This window comes from Homalodisca vitripennis, chromosome 5 (genome assembly GCF_021130785.1).
Source record: "Homalodisca vitripennis isolate AUS2020 chromosome 5, UT_GWSS_2.1, whole genome shotgun sequence".
Lineage (NCBI taxonomy): Eukaryota > Metazoa > Arthropoda > Insecta > Hemiptera > Cicadellidae > Homalodisca > Homalodisca vitripennis.
Window position 1 is genome coordinate 59,706,087 of NC_060211.1, and position 17,149 is coordinate 59,723,235.

The window sequence follows — 17,149 nt, forward strand, 5'->3', positions numbered from 1 at the left end:
GTGTGTGTGTGTGTGTGGATCACTGTTGTAATATTTGTAGCTCTGAAGTGATTGCAGTTTTTTGGTATTTTATATTTTACTGATCAGTACCATAGAATTTGGCCTGAGCGTCATTTCAGCTTCACACTCAGTAGTCTGACCAATTTCACTTTTGTCTGCATATGTAAAAATGTCTTTTCTGTTATTTGTCAATCTGTGTGCAAGACATCTCAAGAATAAAATGAGCCATAGATTTGAAATTTTTCAGCAATCTTAGCAAAGCTTGGTAGGTTGGTGTCACGTACTCCTACCTTGTCTTTAAGCCAGATTCAATACTTACACAATAAACATTGGTAAATGACATGATAATGATTGTTGCAACAAATTAATTACCTTGTTTTGACATTGATTAAAAATTATATTATCATTGTTGCATTTTAGCCATGCTTTGGAAAGAACCATGAAATAGGCTGAATGGTAGTCATGTAGTCTGAGTAATAGGATTAGCCAATTTGGTAAGACATTTTCTGGTAAATGGGTTTCTTAGGCTTAAGAATCACATCTTAAATCTACCACCAACATTTGACATTAACAGAATAGTCTAAACATGTTTAAATTGTACTGTATGAATTTAAATATTTCTATAGATTCTATTATGGTTTTAATTTTGAAATATTTATATTCAGTGTTTTGTATTTGCAGTGCATTATTCTCTGATGACGGAAAATGGCTTGCTCTTCTAACGAGATCACAATCTAAGATAATAATTGTCTATAAAATAACTGATCAAAATGTTTTTCAAGAAAAAGAGTTATTCATTGGAGATACAGTTCAATCTTTATACTCAGATGTAAAAATTGAAAATGTTTATGGTAAGTATAGCAATATAGAATAAAATGTAAAAAAGGAATACCCAGGGGTCTATTTTAGGTCCTATATTATTTATATGTTATATAAAGGATATGCCAAACTGCCTTAGTAATCTTGAAAGTTCAAAAAACCAGCTGTGCCTATTTGCAGATGACTCAAATCTCATTATATCTGCAAAAACAGAAGTCGAATTGGAGATATCTGCACATCTGCAACTTTCAAATGTACAAAAATTTTTCATTGACAACAAATTAGTTTTAAATACCGATAAAACTAATTTTATTTCTTTCAATACAAAACAAGACAGAAAACGTTTAAATCCTAACATATTGATAAACGATTCCAGTTTGGATCAAGTTTCCTACACAAAATTTCTCGGTCTAACAATAGACAAAAAATCTTAGCTGGAATCTTCATATTGAACAGATAATTAAGCGGATAAATTCTGGGTTATATGCTGTCAAAAGACTTTCTTATTTATGCAGTTTGTCAGTACTAAAAATGGTTTTTCATGCACATATTCAATCCCACATTGCATATGGGATAGGAGTGTATGGAGGAACCACAAACCAAAACCTAAATAAAATTCTAATTTTGCAAAAAAAAAGCACTACGAATAATGTTGAAAATGAAGAAGGATGAGTCAGTGAAAAATAATTTCACTGAACTAAATATTTTAACAGTGCATAGCCTTTATATTTTAGAATGTGTTATGTATGTTAGGACCTATCAATCTAAATTTAAAACTCATTGTGAAAACCCATACTTACAATACTAGGAACAAGAAGGAATTAGTAATACCACGACACAATTTAGAATTTTATACAAAAAAAACTTCTTATGCAGGAATAAAATTTTTTAAGTCAATTCCAAAAACAATAACAAGAGTTGAAGATATTAAGAAATTTAAATCAATGTTAAAAGATTATTTAATTAGAAAAGCATTTTATTCATTTGAAGAATTTTATTCAACAACATGATCTACTATAATCATCCAATTATGTAACTTAGTTGTAGTGACACTATTTATTGTACCCATGTACATAATTTAAATAAAGATATTTTGACTTTGACTTTGACTTTGATACTTTCTTAATGACTAACAAACATGTCAAAACAGCTGACGTCTATCAACTGAAAAGATGTTTTTGCTTCCGGTTCTGGCTTGTGCAAGCACACCTTTGAAGTGGTTGTGCTCACTTATGTGATGACGGATTTGGTTGAAAAAATACCATTGCAATTGTAATAAAAATTGCAAAAAAAATAGTTTTTATCTTGTAAATTTGTTATAACAATACCATATATTTTCTTATTTGACTTTTAAAACCTTCAACAGTTTTTGCCACTTTTAACCCTTTTAGTGCCAGACAAAAAATCAAAAGTTGGTCTGAGAAATGCCAGTGATTTTTCACATAATACTACTGAAGGATGCCAGGCCTATTCCAGCCGTTTTGCAGTGTTTTACTAAAAAAATTGTAAAAATTACAAATATTGAGATATTTTCCTAATTTTTTTCATTGTTTTGCAGTAAAATAAATTTCCTTATAAAAAACTATAAAGCAAATTATATTTCTAAATGTAATTAACTTAACAAAATTTAAAAAAAGTAGACATTTTACATACAGTTTTTATATTTTCCAGTTTCACATAAAAAATAGTACTTTAAAAAAATTATTTCACTATAACACATACTATCACTTAAAAGAGGAATTAAAAACTGAATACACACTTAAAAAGCTTTGATTAATATTTCAAAAACCAAAAAAATCATGTCAATTTTTATAGAAAGTTACATTTTCACTTTTTTGTGTTAATTTACACTATTTAGCTTCTTTATAAAGCTTATAATATTTTCCGGTACTTTGGGATTATACCGACCTCACCCAGTATGAAGAACACAAAAATGTAAATTTATAGAAACAAACATGATGGAACGAAAAAACAACTCTGTAATTACAAATTTACAAGCATTTCCAGGTATTGTGATCGGTATTGTTGTTGCTGTTATCTTATCTTTCTCGAGAATCCCGATTACGGCAGGCCGCGCGGCATCACATGATTTGCACGGTACATAATTAATTGCCTTTCCATTACAATTCAATTTATATTTCTGAACCAGCCCCTCTAGAATTTGATATTTTACTGATAGGTACTATCTCGAGGGATGTTTTTCTTCCTTTGACATCAGCGCGGGGCAGCCGCCCGAAGCCCGCGCTGATGGCCGGAGGCACTCGCATTTTTGGGTGGCGGAATGTGATCAAGAATAAAAACAAGTTTTGAGTGTTTTTTTTCAATAAAGAGTTTAGTTTTAGTTTGGTAATGATTGTTTTTGTTGAATTTTTTGTATTTGGAGAAATGTAGAGGTAAAACACGGAATTACAACAAAGCGACGCGACTCTGCAATCACGTTATCTACTAGACCCGCTCGACTTTGACCTGAGGATGGGGAGGGGTTTTGCGATAAGACAATTCCTGTTTTATATTGACGAAATATTGTTTTAACGCTAATCTAGTAATCAGTAGAAGCAAAATGTCAAATAACACCAATGTCTGGGTGTGGTCGGTATAATCCCAAAGTACATATTTTCCACTATGAAACCATTAAAAACTGTCTGAAACTACTTTCTACTTAAAAAATAATGTACACTTTGTAAAATAATCAACAACAAAATTTACACACACTTTTGTAAATAGATAGTATTATTAGTTAGGCGGTAACACAAATATGGTGAGGCAAACATAAGGATGCAATCCTTTTTTACAGCGTTTGCACACAAATGTGGTTTTCATTTTAATTGAAAGTTTACTTTTTATGTTAGTAAAACATTGTTAGTAAAACTATTTATCAACAAACAAACACTGTGGAAAGCAGCAACACAAACAACCAAACCAGAAGTTAGACGTGAACTATCAGCTGACACAACTTTGTCTGATGCAACAATTACGGCCATTTCTATCATGGCTAAACACCTGACTAACCTTACCATATTACTATTATTATTTTTTTTGATGTAGATTGGTTTCATTCTGATTGTTTGTATACCAACAAATTTAGAACAAGTTAAAAAATTATTGCGGTATGACTTTTACTCCGAACGTCCGTATATACGGACGTCGGCATTCTTCGGTAGTTATTCAAAACGTCCGTATATACGGACGTTGGCATTTCTCGGTAGTTTTTTAAACGTCCGTATATACGGACGTTGGCACTAAAAGGGTTAAAATTATTTAAGTAGATCACACAATTATTTTCAAAATTGTCCTCTTATTTATCATTATGTATGTGTAAAGTTTGGTATCTGTACCTGTACTAGTTTTAGAGTTGCTAATTTTTTTTATAAACAATACAGAATAGCGGCCAGCAGCTAAACGACACATTTTTGTACCTACATTTTTTGTTTGAAATGATAAGCACTATCAGGCACTGAAATTTGTAACACTCGTGAACTCTGTATACACACACACACACATACAAAGCTCAAGAACGAATAGATTATTTTGGCTGTAAATCTTGTCTTTTGTAAATATTTATTGAAATCCAAGGAAAGTTTTTTGACTACATTATTTTAGCGTAAAGTTACTATATTATTACTCAACTTCCCCATATGGGGCTGTGTCCCCACAAACATGTTGTTATATACATTTTTATTAGAGATTTATATAACTTTTAGTATCAGTTTTGCATGTTTTTCCTTGTATTTTATTTACTGTGCTTGATAAAAGAAAATTATTTTGCGTTAATATTTTTCAGATGCATCAGCGGTTACTTTGGAATCAAGGACTTTGGTTTATCTCAATAAAAACCAAGTAGTTGTATGCAGTTTAGTATTTTTGTGTAGTTATCAATTGACATCTCTCACTGAAGATCTACATAACTACTTTGTCAATCTTCCATCTGATATTAAATGTTTCAACTCAAGTTTACGTCACATCTACTGTCTTAATCATGTTGGCATTATATGTATCCTTTTACCACAGATTAATGTTGTATTAGCTATTGGTAATAAATTAATGGCGTAAATGTATTAATAATAGAGATGAGTTTTTCACACAAAAGAAATGAAAAGGCATAAGTTATATATTTATTAGCTGCATCTTATTTATTAGTTATTAATTTATTCATGCCATCATAGAGTTAATAGTAAATCCTAAACTTAGAATATTATGGTATCGAAGATATCGTTATTCCATTTGCTGTCCATCATTAATATCAATTGTGTTCACTTGTCAAGAGTAAATAATTTATGTTTTGTTCAAGTTAGTCTAGGTCCATGATATTCTGTCCATTTTATTACTTGTTTTAGGTACCCGTTAATAACATAAACAATTCACTTGGCTTACTCTGACCGTAAATCAGAAAGTCATTAGCGTATAAGTGAAACTAATAAAAGTAAAGTAAAGATGTCTTATTTTACCAGGCGAAGTTAGGGCTAAAAAAAAGCCTTCTCTAACACTTAAACACATTAGGCAGTGCAACTGAGAAACTAAATAGAGATTTTAAAATTTTAACTAAATGGGCACATGATAAAAAACTTATTATAAACGGACAGAAGACAGCCATGATGCATTTTTGCCCCCAGAACATGTCAGCCAATGAAGAAATTATTGTTAAGTTACATGGTTGTGACTGTCTACATAAATCTAATATTAACATTAATTGTGACTGTGATAATATAAGGCTAGTGGATAAATTCAAATCCTTGGGACTGACTCTAGACAGGAAAATGATATTTAATGAACACATTTATGATCTTCATAAAAGGTTGAATCCTTGTGTTGCTGCTATATGTATGTTGAGTGATAAAGTTACTAATAATAAGGTAACTTATAAATGGTTACCTTATAATGCAATTGATGGTTGCATATAAATCGCTGGTGGAATCCAACATTAGATATGGTATTGGTAGTATTTGGGGTGCAGCTGCTACATCCCATTTAAACATTATAAAGAATTTGCAAAATAGGTGTTTGATAAGACTATTTAGAAACAATGAAATGGTTATAAAACTTTAATGAATCCCAAACAGTTATATACATACAGAAATATTATGGATAATTTTAATAAAAATGAACACAAAATAAAAAGAACAAGGATTTTCAACACACGACTCTCCACAAATATTCTATACCGAGAATGGCCACAAAGTTTGGTGAGAGGTTACCCGAGTTTTATATTCCATATTATTTTAACTTACTTCCAGATGAAATTGAAAGCTTGAGAAACTTCTGGGTTTTTAGAGAGGCAGTGCAGAGATGGATTACTACAGCACACATTGAGCTGACTACTTAGCATGAACTACATCTAGCTAGACTAACATCTAAACACACACACATGCACAGACAAATGAAGTGAATGAGTGGGTAAATTTTCGTTACTTCTGTGATCAACCAGATTCTATTAAAAACTAGGATGTAAATAATGTTAAATATTTATTGTTATTGTTGTTGTTTGATGGTTCATGTTATTTATTGATATTTTTGTTATTGTTGTTGAATGTTTAGAGATTTGTTGCTTATATTTAACTATTTATAGAATGTTATTTGTTGATGGGCAATATTTTTATATATTTTGTTTATATATCCAGTTATATAATTTATTATCTATTTATACTCCGAATAATGTATGTATTATCCCCTTAATGCTATATAAAATGCCAATATTTAAAAATCTGGAGTTATAGAAGCACCACAGCCACACAAAGAACAATATAACATTTTCTTGAAAAAGCATGAACTATAAACTGATCAAAACAAATAATTAATGAAACTGTAATTTTTGTATCTCGCTTTTTTTTTAAGTTTCATTATGGACCTCACCGATAAGTCATGTTGACTTGGTGGGGCCATGATTATGTAAAATTATGTGTTACAAAATAAAATAAATAAATAAAAAAAACCTGGGGACCAACGGCTTAAAGGTGACTTCCGAACCACCATCAACGGCTGGGCAGGCAGGCTACTTGGAAAGACAGGTTTGCTCAGCGGTCATCCAGGCACGCAGCAGCCATGCTCGACGTTGCTTGAACTGGTTATCTTGCGATAACCATTGTACCCGTTATACTGCGCCATTAGCATTGGTAAAAGTCAATACAGTACTTAGCTTGTTGGCACATAAACAAATAGAAATGGTTCAAGTGTTGATTTTTGTGTTACACAACAAAGAAAAATTTTCCAATAAGATTTCAAACAAAAGTAACTGACTCAAAAATTTCTCAAGTTCTTTAATTTGGCTAATAACAGGGTGGGGTCAGCTGAAAATCAAACACAACCAAATTAGTGTACTGTCTTTCATTTATGGCTAAGTGAATATGATCTGTTATGATATCGCCAGTAGCCAGATTGATACATGTTGAGAATATTATGAGACTGTTGGAATTAACTTGACAGTGCACTATTCTCTCTAGTCTTTTAGGGAGGGCAGGAAGAATGCTTATTGATCTGTAGTCCTGTGGAAGTAAAGAGTGAAGGAAAGTGAAGTGAAGAGGTCTTGTTTAAAGATTGGACAAGGGCTAATTTCTATTTGTAAGGAAAATATCTGACCGACAGATTAAAGATGGTTGTAAGTGTAAGAAGAATACACCGTTTACAAGAATACAAGACCGTTCTGTGATATGGGACTACTAAATTTGCGTAGCGTTTCTTTCGTTTTGTTGATGCTGACTTAAAACATACTCATTCAAAACCATTTAAATGTTAATTGGGGACAAGGATGGCTGCTTACCCCAACTTTTTTCACATTACGCCACAGATAATTTGAAATGGTTTCCTATTAGTAAATAACAGATTAACTAGAGGCCATGTGAGTAGACATGGGTTTTATCAGTTGACTTTATTTTGTTTTAAAAAGTAGAATCATAGAATTGTTATATTTGTAAATAAGCACAAGAGTGAAATTATACCCTGATTTAAGCAATTATAAACCAAGCATGTTTTTTTTGATAAGAGTTTTTAAATTTTATTCTGTTAAATGTGATGAGTAACATTTTAGATAACTTTAATGTCTCAGTGAAATTACTATAATTGTTTTTCTACTAAACTTGAATGATAAGATATAAAAACAATCATTAAATAAACATAACCTTTAAACTTAATAACAAAATAATACTATTGTTTTCCCAAGCCTAAAAATAAAACTCTTCTCTCTAACGATAAAAGTTTTCAGCTCGTTTTGACAATTTTTGGAAGTAGTCTGGTAAATTTAAAACAGGGATTTTCCAATAGAAACGTGTGCAAATTATTTAAAAGACATAGTCTAGGAGCCGAGTGCCACTTGGTACCCTATAAAAAAAGTTTGTTTACCGCAGTTGTGTAATGGTTAGATATAGAAAAGAACTTTAGGTGTGAAAGTTGTTCAGTTTTGTATGACCTTCAATTTGAAATGGTGGACACCCTCCTTAACATTTGAAGTTTTTGGGTTATGGGCATTTGTGTATTTAAAAAATGAAATTTTACAGTGATAGAAAAATTTGAAAAATACGGTCTTGCTTAATATCATATGAAAGTGTCATAAAATATTGAAAAAAAATTTATTTGGTTTAGGTTCATACCACAGAAGTGGCAATAAAAAACAAAAAACAAACACTATTTTATATACTAGTTGGTATTAGTTATGATTCTTCATCAATAAATCTGTATTCATAATCACCCGTAACTAGGATAAGTCTATAGTTTGGTATGAAGTGTGAGAGTTTTGAAAATCTGTCACATGCCCAACTATTGGAGGTGTATAGAAAAATCGTAGAAGCAGAGCATTCTCACAAGATAAACCAATATCAAGAAACATGAATTACAGGCCTTGCAGAATATTCCTACGTTAATGCATACAACATTTTAAATTTTAGAATAGTTTTTTATACAAACAGAAACAACTCAACAATATTTTTTCAATCAAGCATTTCTGTAAATTGAGTAGTGCAAAAGCAAATACCTTGCTATCGGAAATACTCAGCTTTAACCATTGATCCATATACAGCAATAATACTAAAACTTTTGTAATCAAACAGTACTCATCTTGTGTATGAGCTTCATCAGTGAGTAATCCCACATTGATATAAGCAGCCTCAGGGATATGTGTGGTATCCGGCAGGCTAGAGGGAAACTGACTGCAGCACACACATGATAATATAATACTGCATTGTAAAAAAGTTCTGAATTCATTAATATTCAGTTTTCTAAGTATTATTTTAACTAGGAATCTAATCAAAATTTCAATATTTTAAAACTAAATATTGTAAAAAATAAACTCAATAATTTTGAAGCATAATGACTATAATGTTTGTAGTTGCATTCACGGAACAAATAACTAAAGGATTATAAATTATTTACAAAAACCATATTGTAATATATATACTTCTTATGAAAGACTCAGAAATTAGAATATGCACCAAAATAAACAGTAACGAAACTGAATCAGCTCTAGTTGTCTTCTCAATTATCTTTGTCAACTATTAATTGTTGCCGTGTTTTCGTGTTTATTATTTATTTCTTATTTGATGTTAGCTTTTGCTGACATGGTGCTAACTACTACAGCTTTTATTATAGAGCATCATTTTTGCTTGGGATTTGTGGGTGGGCCAAGTTGGTCACAAATTGCATGGTTATGAAGTATTATCAGTGTTTTGAGAAAAATGTTCACAAAAACCAGCCTAGTATGCTGTGATTATTAAGTTGGTCAAAAATTTCAAAGGTCAGGTATTGTTTTAACTCAGAGAAAGGGCTGTTCAGGTCGTCTAACTAATGTCTGTACAAATGAAAACTACAGAAGAAATGTTCAGTAAGTGTTACAGTCACAGAAAAGAAACTTAAACTGAACATCTTTGAATCTAAATATAAGTAATACGTTGTTGAGTAGAATGTTCAAAACATTGGTGGTTTTCCCTAGAAGATATGAACTAAACTGATCGAAACATTGAGAGGCCAGTCCTGTGCTTTAATGTTAGCAAAGTGCTATGGAGATACTGAGTTTCTGAGAAATGTATGGTTTTCATATGAATATCATATGCACCTTAATGGTTTCATAAACAAGCAGACAATACAAATTCTTGTGTTTGAACACCCTGACAATGTTGTATAGAGATTGTAGCACAGTAAATGGGTAACCATTTGGTGTGCTGTATTAGGGAGAGACATAATTATATACAATATATAGTGTTGTCATCTGAATGCTTGTCAATTTGTATTGCAAATGTGAATTAGGTTAAGAGAGACGTATTATCTTTTAAAAGGATAATGTAAACATAATTTGTAATGGAATGTTTAGATACGTTTTATGTTTACTGGATACATTTTTTAATAAACAAAATAATTTCAAAAGCTTATAAAATAAAATAAAATTGATAAGCTATTGATTGCTATTTACTTATATACAAAAACGAGTTATGGAATAGTAATACAATGAAAAGATGAAATTATATTGTGAATTTAGTAATTTCTCAGGGAGGTTTCAAATTTAAGAATTATTAAATAATTAATTAATTAATTATTAATCGTTATTTCATCGGTTTCAATTTCCAATAAAATTGTATTTTTTTCTGTTTGATGAATGAGTAAACAACAGAGTTTTAATTAATTTTAATATCAATATTTAAACATATCTTCTCAGTATAAATTGAGTTATTATAGTATAATTTTGTTACTATTCAACTACTACAATATAAATTAATAAAATAAATTGTTCACAAAAGTGAATAAGCATGATTTGACTTTTATTTTAATGTCAGAATAAGTTATTTTAGTTATACAGTTGACGTCCTCTTAATGACTTCAAATCAACCATTCATCAGCTTAACCACTGCTTTTCAGGAAGTTAGTTACATGTATTTTCAGCTGCATTTATTGCAATAATAATGAACAAGTCAATATTTCTACTGTATTGGCTCTGAGTTATCTCTTGTGTAGTACAATAATTGTTTACTGCATTATTTATAGTTTTTGTGAGTCTACTATATTGTATTTTGACAATTAATTGATACAGTGAGCGAATTGAAATGTAATGAGGTAAATATGATACATACTTTCATATGTTCGCTGCCAAAGTGTACAGTGGTGGTGACACTCGTATTATCAGACATTGAGTTTATGCATGGTATCGTAACTTATAACATTAGACTCATTTTGGGGATCGTATATAATTTATTTTCGTATTAACCATCTTTTTCCTTATCCGACCAAGCTTCAATGCCGTAAGTGGTCGGTTAAGAGGTTGTCAACTGTATTTAAATTGCCAATACTTTTTCCTATAGAAAATAGATATGTATAATATTGAAAATGGCATCCTGGAAGGTGTTTATGACATGTATATGGCAGTACCAAGAAGTGTGAACTTCAGTAAAATGAGTATCAATGTGACAGACAATCAAGTGTGCCTGTTGGGAGATAGCAATGATGTTTACATCATAGATATTTCTGCTGCCATAGCACTGTCTGAATGTGTGTATCAACCGCAGACAAGGTATGTAATTATTAATATCTTTGTATTGAAGTATATTTGCATGACAGGTGAAATTAGGCCCTCTCTGTATTTAACCTGTGTCAATAAATATAAGTACAAAGTTGTTTGTAACTAAATGATAATTTATCCCAAAAACATTTAGATAGATAAAAATTGTTTTTTAAAAACTACAAAATAAAACTAAAAGTATTATAACTTTTTAGAAACATGAAGTTTTGAATTGTTAAAACTCAAACTAACATTAATTAATTTGTAAATATAAAAATTATCGAAAATGTCTTGCATTTGCTTTGTAATGTCAATATCTACTTTCAATACTCCAAGAAAATAACGCAATGTTATAAGAGTTATATAATAAAAAGTTAAAAAATGTGTAAAAACAAAAAATGAAATGGAAAAATAAAGAAAAACCTTAATTATGTACTGTAATTATGTACAGTTAAAAACTATACAAAGAGAAAACTTTTAGTATAGTAAGGAACAAACAAGAATCACCTAATGTTGAATTACCTTGTGTTAACTTTCTACACTCCCACCTTAATCCTAGGAAGCTAGTATATCAGTATTTGTTTTAAATTATTTTGTATACCTTTTTCCGTTACTCCATTTAGTGAAGTTTTTCTGATTTCCTGTTGTTTTCTTAACTTTATTAATTAAAGTTAAAGTATTAATTAAAGTACTTTTTTAAGGCAAAGACTACTTTTATTGAACCGGAAAAGTCAAATGCATGAAAGATAATTAATGTTAAATGTAATAACAACAAATAGCATGTTTTAATTGTATTAACATAGTGTATAATAATTCAGAACAGTTCAACAGTAATTGTAATGTGGATAAGACAATAAGATACTTAAAATTTGGAATGCAGCAACTGACAATAGCTTTTTTAAAACTGTAAAACTCTTATTGTTTTTAAAAGCTGTTTATGAGATTTATAAAGTTTACATTAATACAAGAAATAAATGTGTTTTTTTGAACTAGATATTATCTGTTGAACATGATTTTATTCCTAATTTAAAATTCAACAATAAATCCACCAATGTAATGTTGTGAATAAATTGTATCTTTGATATTGTATATATGGTTACATTTTTGCATATACATTTAAATCATTTTCCCATTTATCAAATATTTTTAAATGTTTGTTCTGTGCAGTGCTCTTGGAAGCAGTGAAAGTGTCTCATCATTCAAGACTTCAGTCAGTAAAATGTCCACCTACTCCAGGTAAACACTCTCAGATAGAGTTGTCTAGAGATTCAAGAATGTTTGGATATAAGCAAATAATTAAATTAAAGTATGGAAAAATAAAACTATTCATAGTAACATTGAAACCAACTCTACTTTTCAAATAGTTGTTTTTATTTAAGCCAATCCACACTGCACATAGCTGGATGTATGATAGCTATGTTTCAAATTATGGAACCATTCACACTGCAGGACTACGGTCATGTGCCATACCTATACTGGCCACTTGTGGCTACCAGTCATTCATTAAGCAATCTTTTGAAAAAGTGACAGACACGTTTCAAGTTGCACATGCGCATAGCGAGTCAGGTGGCCATGTGAAACCCCAACTGCAAGAACCAGTACTTAAAATGCAAATTCAAAGTTAAAATTGTTTTACTGATGAAGACGTTATATGTAACTTATAACTATCATAAGGATTATTTGTTTTGACGCCAAAACGTCCATTTGAAATCTTCACTACCAAAGTTTAACAACAAAAGTCGGAACGCTATCAAAATTCTGTATAAATTAAAAAATTTATTAAACCAGCTTCAATTTTCATGTAACACTTCTGATAACACTAAATTAAAGAAACCATTAAAATTATTTTCAATGTCCTGTTGTGTTTCAATGTGTCCAATGTGTTTCAATGTCCAATTGAGTCCTGTAGGCCCAATTGTGGCAAATCAATAAAAAGATTATATTTTATTTATGGGAAAATTAAAGATTGCGTACATAAATAAATATTGGAATTTCAATATACAGAGAGAAATTTAAACAAATTGGAAATCAAGCAATATTGTCTAGGATATAGGGCAGAATACTACTTAAAACGCATCACCTTATTGAAGAATTTGATGGTCAAATATGATGAAGTCTACTTTAGGACATTGTTACCATCACGACGGTACATTATGATGAACATATTCGAGATGCCAACTAATTACAAAACTTTAGGACAATCCAAACTCGTAAACTTCTTTTGGACACGTGAGGAAAGGAACATGGAGGAAGCAAATTTTTCCTTCACCCACCCTAGAATACCTCAGTATTCATCATTGTTTTTCCATAAATACAATAAAAAGTTTCTGTAAAATCTTCCGCAATAATTGATGTTAAACTACGAAGGTAACTCAAAATAATTCCTTTATTTTCGCACATATTGTCTGAAACTGACATTAAACTATGAGGCTCGATCTAATTACCATCCATCCCCAAATTTACATCCCTGTTCCAATAAACCACCACCTATGAACATCTGTTACCACGGTCATATTACCTCCCAAACTACCAACACAACTACCAAAACCCGCCTAACTGAAGACATTTTTAGGAACGACTACCATATCAAATTTAGAAACTCCAAGTATATCAACACTAACAATACACAGAATTATCCCCATATTTGAATGGGAATTGAAATTAAAACAAATTTATACATAAAAGTACCTTAAATAGTCTGTAACAAAACACAGAATTATCTCCATATTTGAATGGAATTAAAATTAAAAAACAAATTTATACATAAAAGTACCTAAATAATCTGTATATTAGAGGTATAAAATTTAAACTCTATACCTATAGTATCATAACCCACATAATGATCAACACATATACTTACAAATTACACGTAGTTAACAGGCAAGGAAAAAGTGGCAAATCAAAGTTATTATCACAACTTTTTATAATATATTTTCAGCGTGCACATTATGCATTATAATTCAATAAACTACACATAAAATTAAACAGCAAAATATACTGACTAATTTCATATGCTGATATGATTTGTTTTAATTCAATGTCTGATAGCAAAAGTTTGAAGATGACTGTGAAAAAGACTAGTAACGGGTTGTTTGCCACTGGGAAAATGTTTTAAAACGACTAGTACTAGAATTTTACCACTTTTCAGGATTAACTCATTAATTGTGGAATAAATAATAAACAATACTCAATTCAGGTGGCAGTGCACTTTGTCAGCACCTTGAAAAATTAGTATAACTATTTTATTATTCAAGTATTTGATTTTTGAGGATGTGTACAAAAATTAATTTTTTATTGCAAAATACTGTTTTACAAGTAAGAAAGTTTTACTAGACAAATATTTAGATCAAAGTTGAAAATTTACAAACAATTTTTTTGTAAGTACAAGGTTTGTACTTCAAAATATGTCCTAACTCTTTATTCTAACCCTTTGGGAAAAATATGACGTATCCTTTTGCAAATTTTAAAAGGGTAATGAATGCAAGAGCAGAAATTACCATGAGCGGTACAAATTTTAAAACTTTAAAGTCTTGCAAGATATTTTTGTTTACATTGTATAACATATGTCATGGGGGTTATGTGTTTTACATTACTTAATTTCTGTATTTTTTCTTCATTTGATACTCCTTGAAACAAGGATAAATTCAAAGAGCAACAACAAAAAATGAGCACTTGTAAAAGGCATTCTTTGGCTTTTTTTTCGGTCTATCAACTGCTGGCATAACTTTTGATCAATATCATCGATCTTGTACTGTATCTATTCTTTCCCTTATTCTATTTGATAAGATCCTTGCCCAGGCCAGTGAGTCAAGAGACGGGTAGAATAAGGCTCAATTGGGGATCAGGTTCTCCTTTAAAATAAAAAAGTAAAATAAAGTAAATACAGATTGAGGACACCCTCAGACTTTACCCTGTTTGCCAAATCCATGTTAAGTTCCAAAATTCATCCTTGCCTTCCTACCACTCACCTTCCAAACTGCTTGTTATAACTTCAGAAACCTACCTGCAAGTTGGAGTGTGGTTTTAGCATATAAATTTAGATGGCAGCAGTCCAGTTACAGTCTGCCTCTGAACCCACCTGCCAAAGAACCTGTTCTATAGTAGCTGCTAATGACAATATATTGCAATACATTAAGGGCTGCACATGAAGATGCGAGTTTTCAGGAAGTCTGACATTTGATGTTTTCCTGATGTACAGCTACTGCAAGGGGCAGTCTTGTACAAATACATGCCGTGCCACTGATCTCAATGGCAGTTGATGACGAACTCACTGAGTTCCAGGAAGAGAGACCGACCAAGAGCCTGTAATTGATACATTCGATTGCGACTCAAGATGCCTAATCCTCTTGAAACAACAGAAAACCTAATACATGAGATAGTAATTATAATGCCGATATTGATGTCATGTATAAGATACAAAAACAATACTTTTTCGACGTAAATATTTTAAAAAGTTTTAGAATAGTTGTTATTTAAGCACATAGGTGTGCTTAGTATTTCATATTATTTTTATTCTTCTCTCAACCTTTTCACAGCATAAAAATACCCTGTTGAAGAATTGTTAACATTAAAAGAAAATTCTCCATTGGTGTAATTTTGTCAAAAGTTGATGTTGGCATATATTAAGAATTATTGACCCCAAAAACTCACTTTTTGGCCCCATTACACCTATTACATCTTTTATTTTTTTCCATTTTATTGCATTTTAATTATTTCCAATAATATTTTAAAACAGACAAATCCGTTGACGAAATTTTTTCTGTGCTCTAACTTTGAAGTGTTCTAAGGTGCTTTGATGGTTTTGGTATTATTCAATTCAAAAGTCAATGATCTTTAATTTATTACAGAACATTTGTGTTCTTGTTTTAAGAAGTTTAGGAGATATTACCAAAAAAACCTTAAAAAGCATTTCTTACCACATTTAGCCTCTCTCTCCTCCTTTAAGCACAACTGGGATGGTGGCGAAGTAATACTGGGCTATAACTGAAGCCATTACAACAAAAAACCTTGTTTAGAAGTAATTTTTCTCTCATGTCTAATAGTTACCAGCCTAATACTCTGTTTTTATCTTTTTTGTGGCAATAATAATGGGTAATGGATTAAATCAGTTGCTTGTTTGTTACAAGATAAGATTTAAATTTTCTTTAGCAAGTGTCAATAATTTGGTGCTTTAGAAAATTATAGCTTCATATGTATTGGCCAAATATAAAATTTCTCCCTTAGCTACTGAACTTCTGTTCCTAATACCAAGTCAATGTTTTGGAATTACTTTAATGCTTTTAATGGAATTGTTCATACAATTCTATAACACTTATAGAACGTATTAGTGTGCTAAAGATAATATGATTTATGTAATTGATTTATATTTAAAATAATGTAATTTTGTGGTAGGGTAAGGAAGAGAGGGAGAAAAAGAAAGTCAAATGGCCATTTGTGTACAATTGTGTGTTATATTTTTGCAGGGCAGATTCTTTAAGGAGAGAAGGTGTATCAACTAAAAAAATCACTTCCATCGCCAACGCTACTTCAGCCAGCACAAATTGGTTTTCATATTTAGAGAAATTGACTAAGAGAAGAAGAAATGATTCAGGTCTGTAACTTGCACAATCTGTGGTTCTTTTCAAGAAATACAAGTACAAAAGTTGTACTTGTAGTTAATTTTAAGCTTGTCAAAAAGTAATTTAACACACATAGTTTTATATGTCTAGGCACTTACTTATAATAAACCAACAACAATTTATAATCAAGTATATTTTAATGTTGAGCTCAAAATATTTATAGTCATCAACACAAAGTATCTAGTCTGATGGCAATCGCCTCAAACTCAATGTGGGCAAGTGCAATGTGCTTTATCTTGCTCCA

General features: G+C 30.6%; 1 protein-coding gene across 1 annotated transcript in view; it reads left to right on the forward strand.

Annotated features, from left to right (window-relative positions):
• Window positions 1-17,149, forward strand: part of LOC124362276 (spatacsin-like) — a 107,689-nt gene that overhangs the window by 4,915 nt on the left and 85,625 nt on the right. The window contains exons 2-6 of the mRNA XM_046816633.1: window positions 682-851; window positions 4,601-4,810; window positions 11,098-11,299; window positions 12,455-12,523; window positions 16,750-16,877. Coding sequence (XP_046672589.1) covers window positions 682-851; window positions 4,601-4,810; window positions 11,098-11,299; window positions 12,455-12,523; window positions 16,750-16,877 — 779 coding nt within the window. The remainder of the gene's footprint in view (window positions 1-681; window positions 852-4,600; window positions 4,811-11,097; window positions 11,300-12,454; window positions 12,524-16,749; window positions 16,878-17,149) is intronic.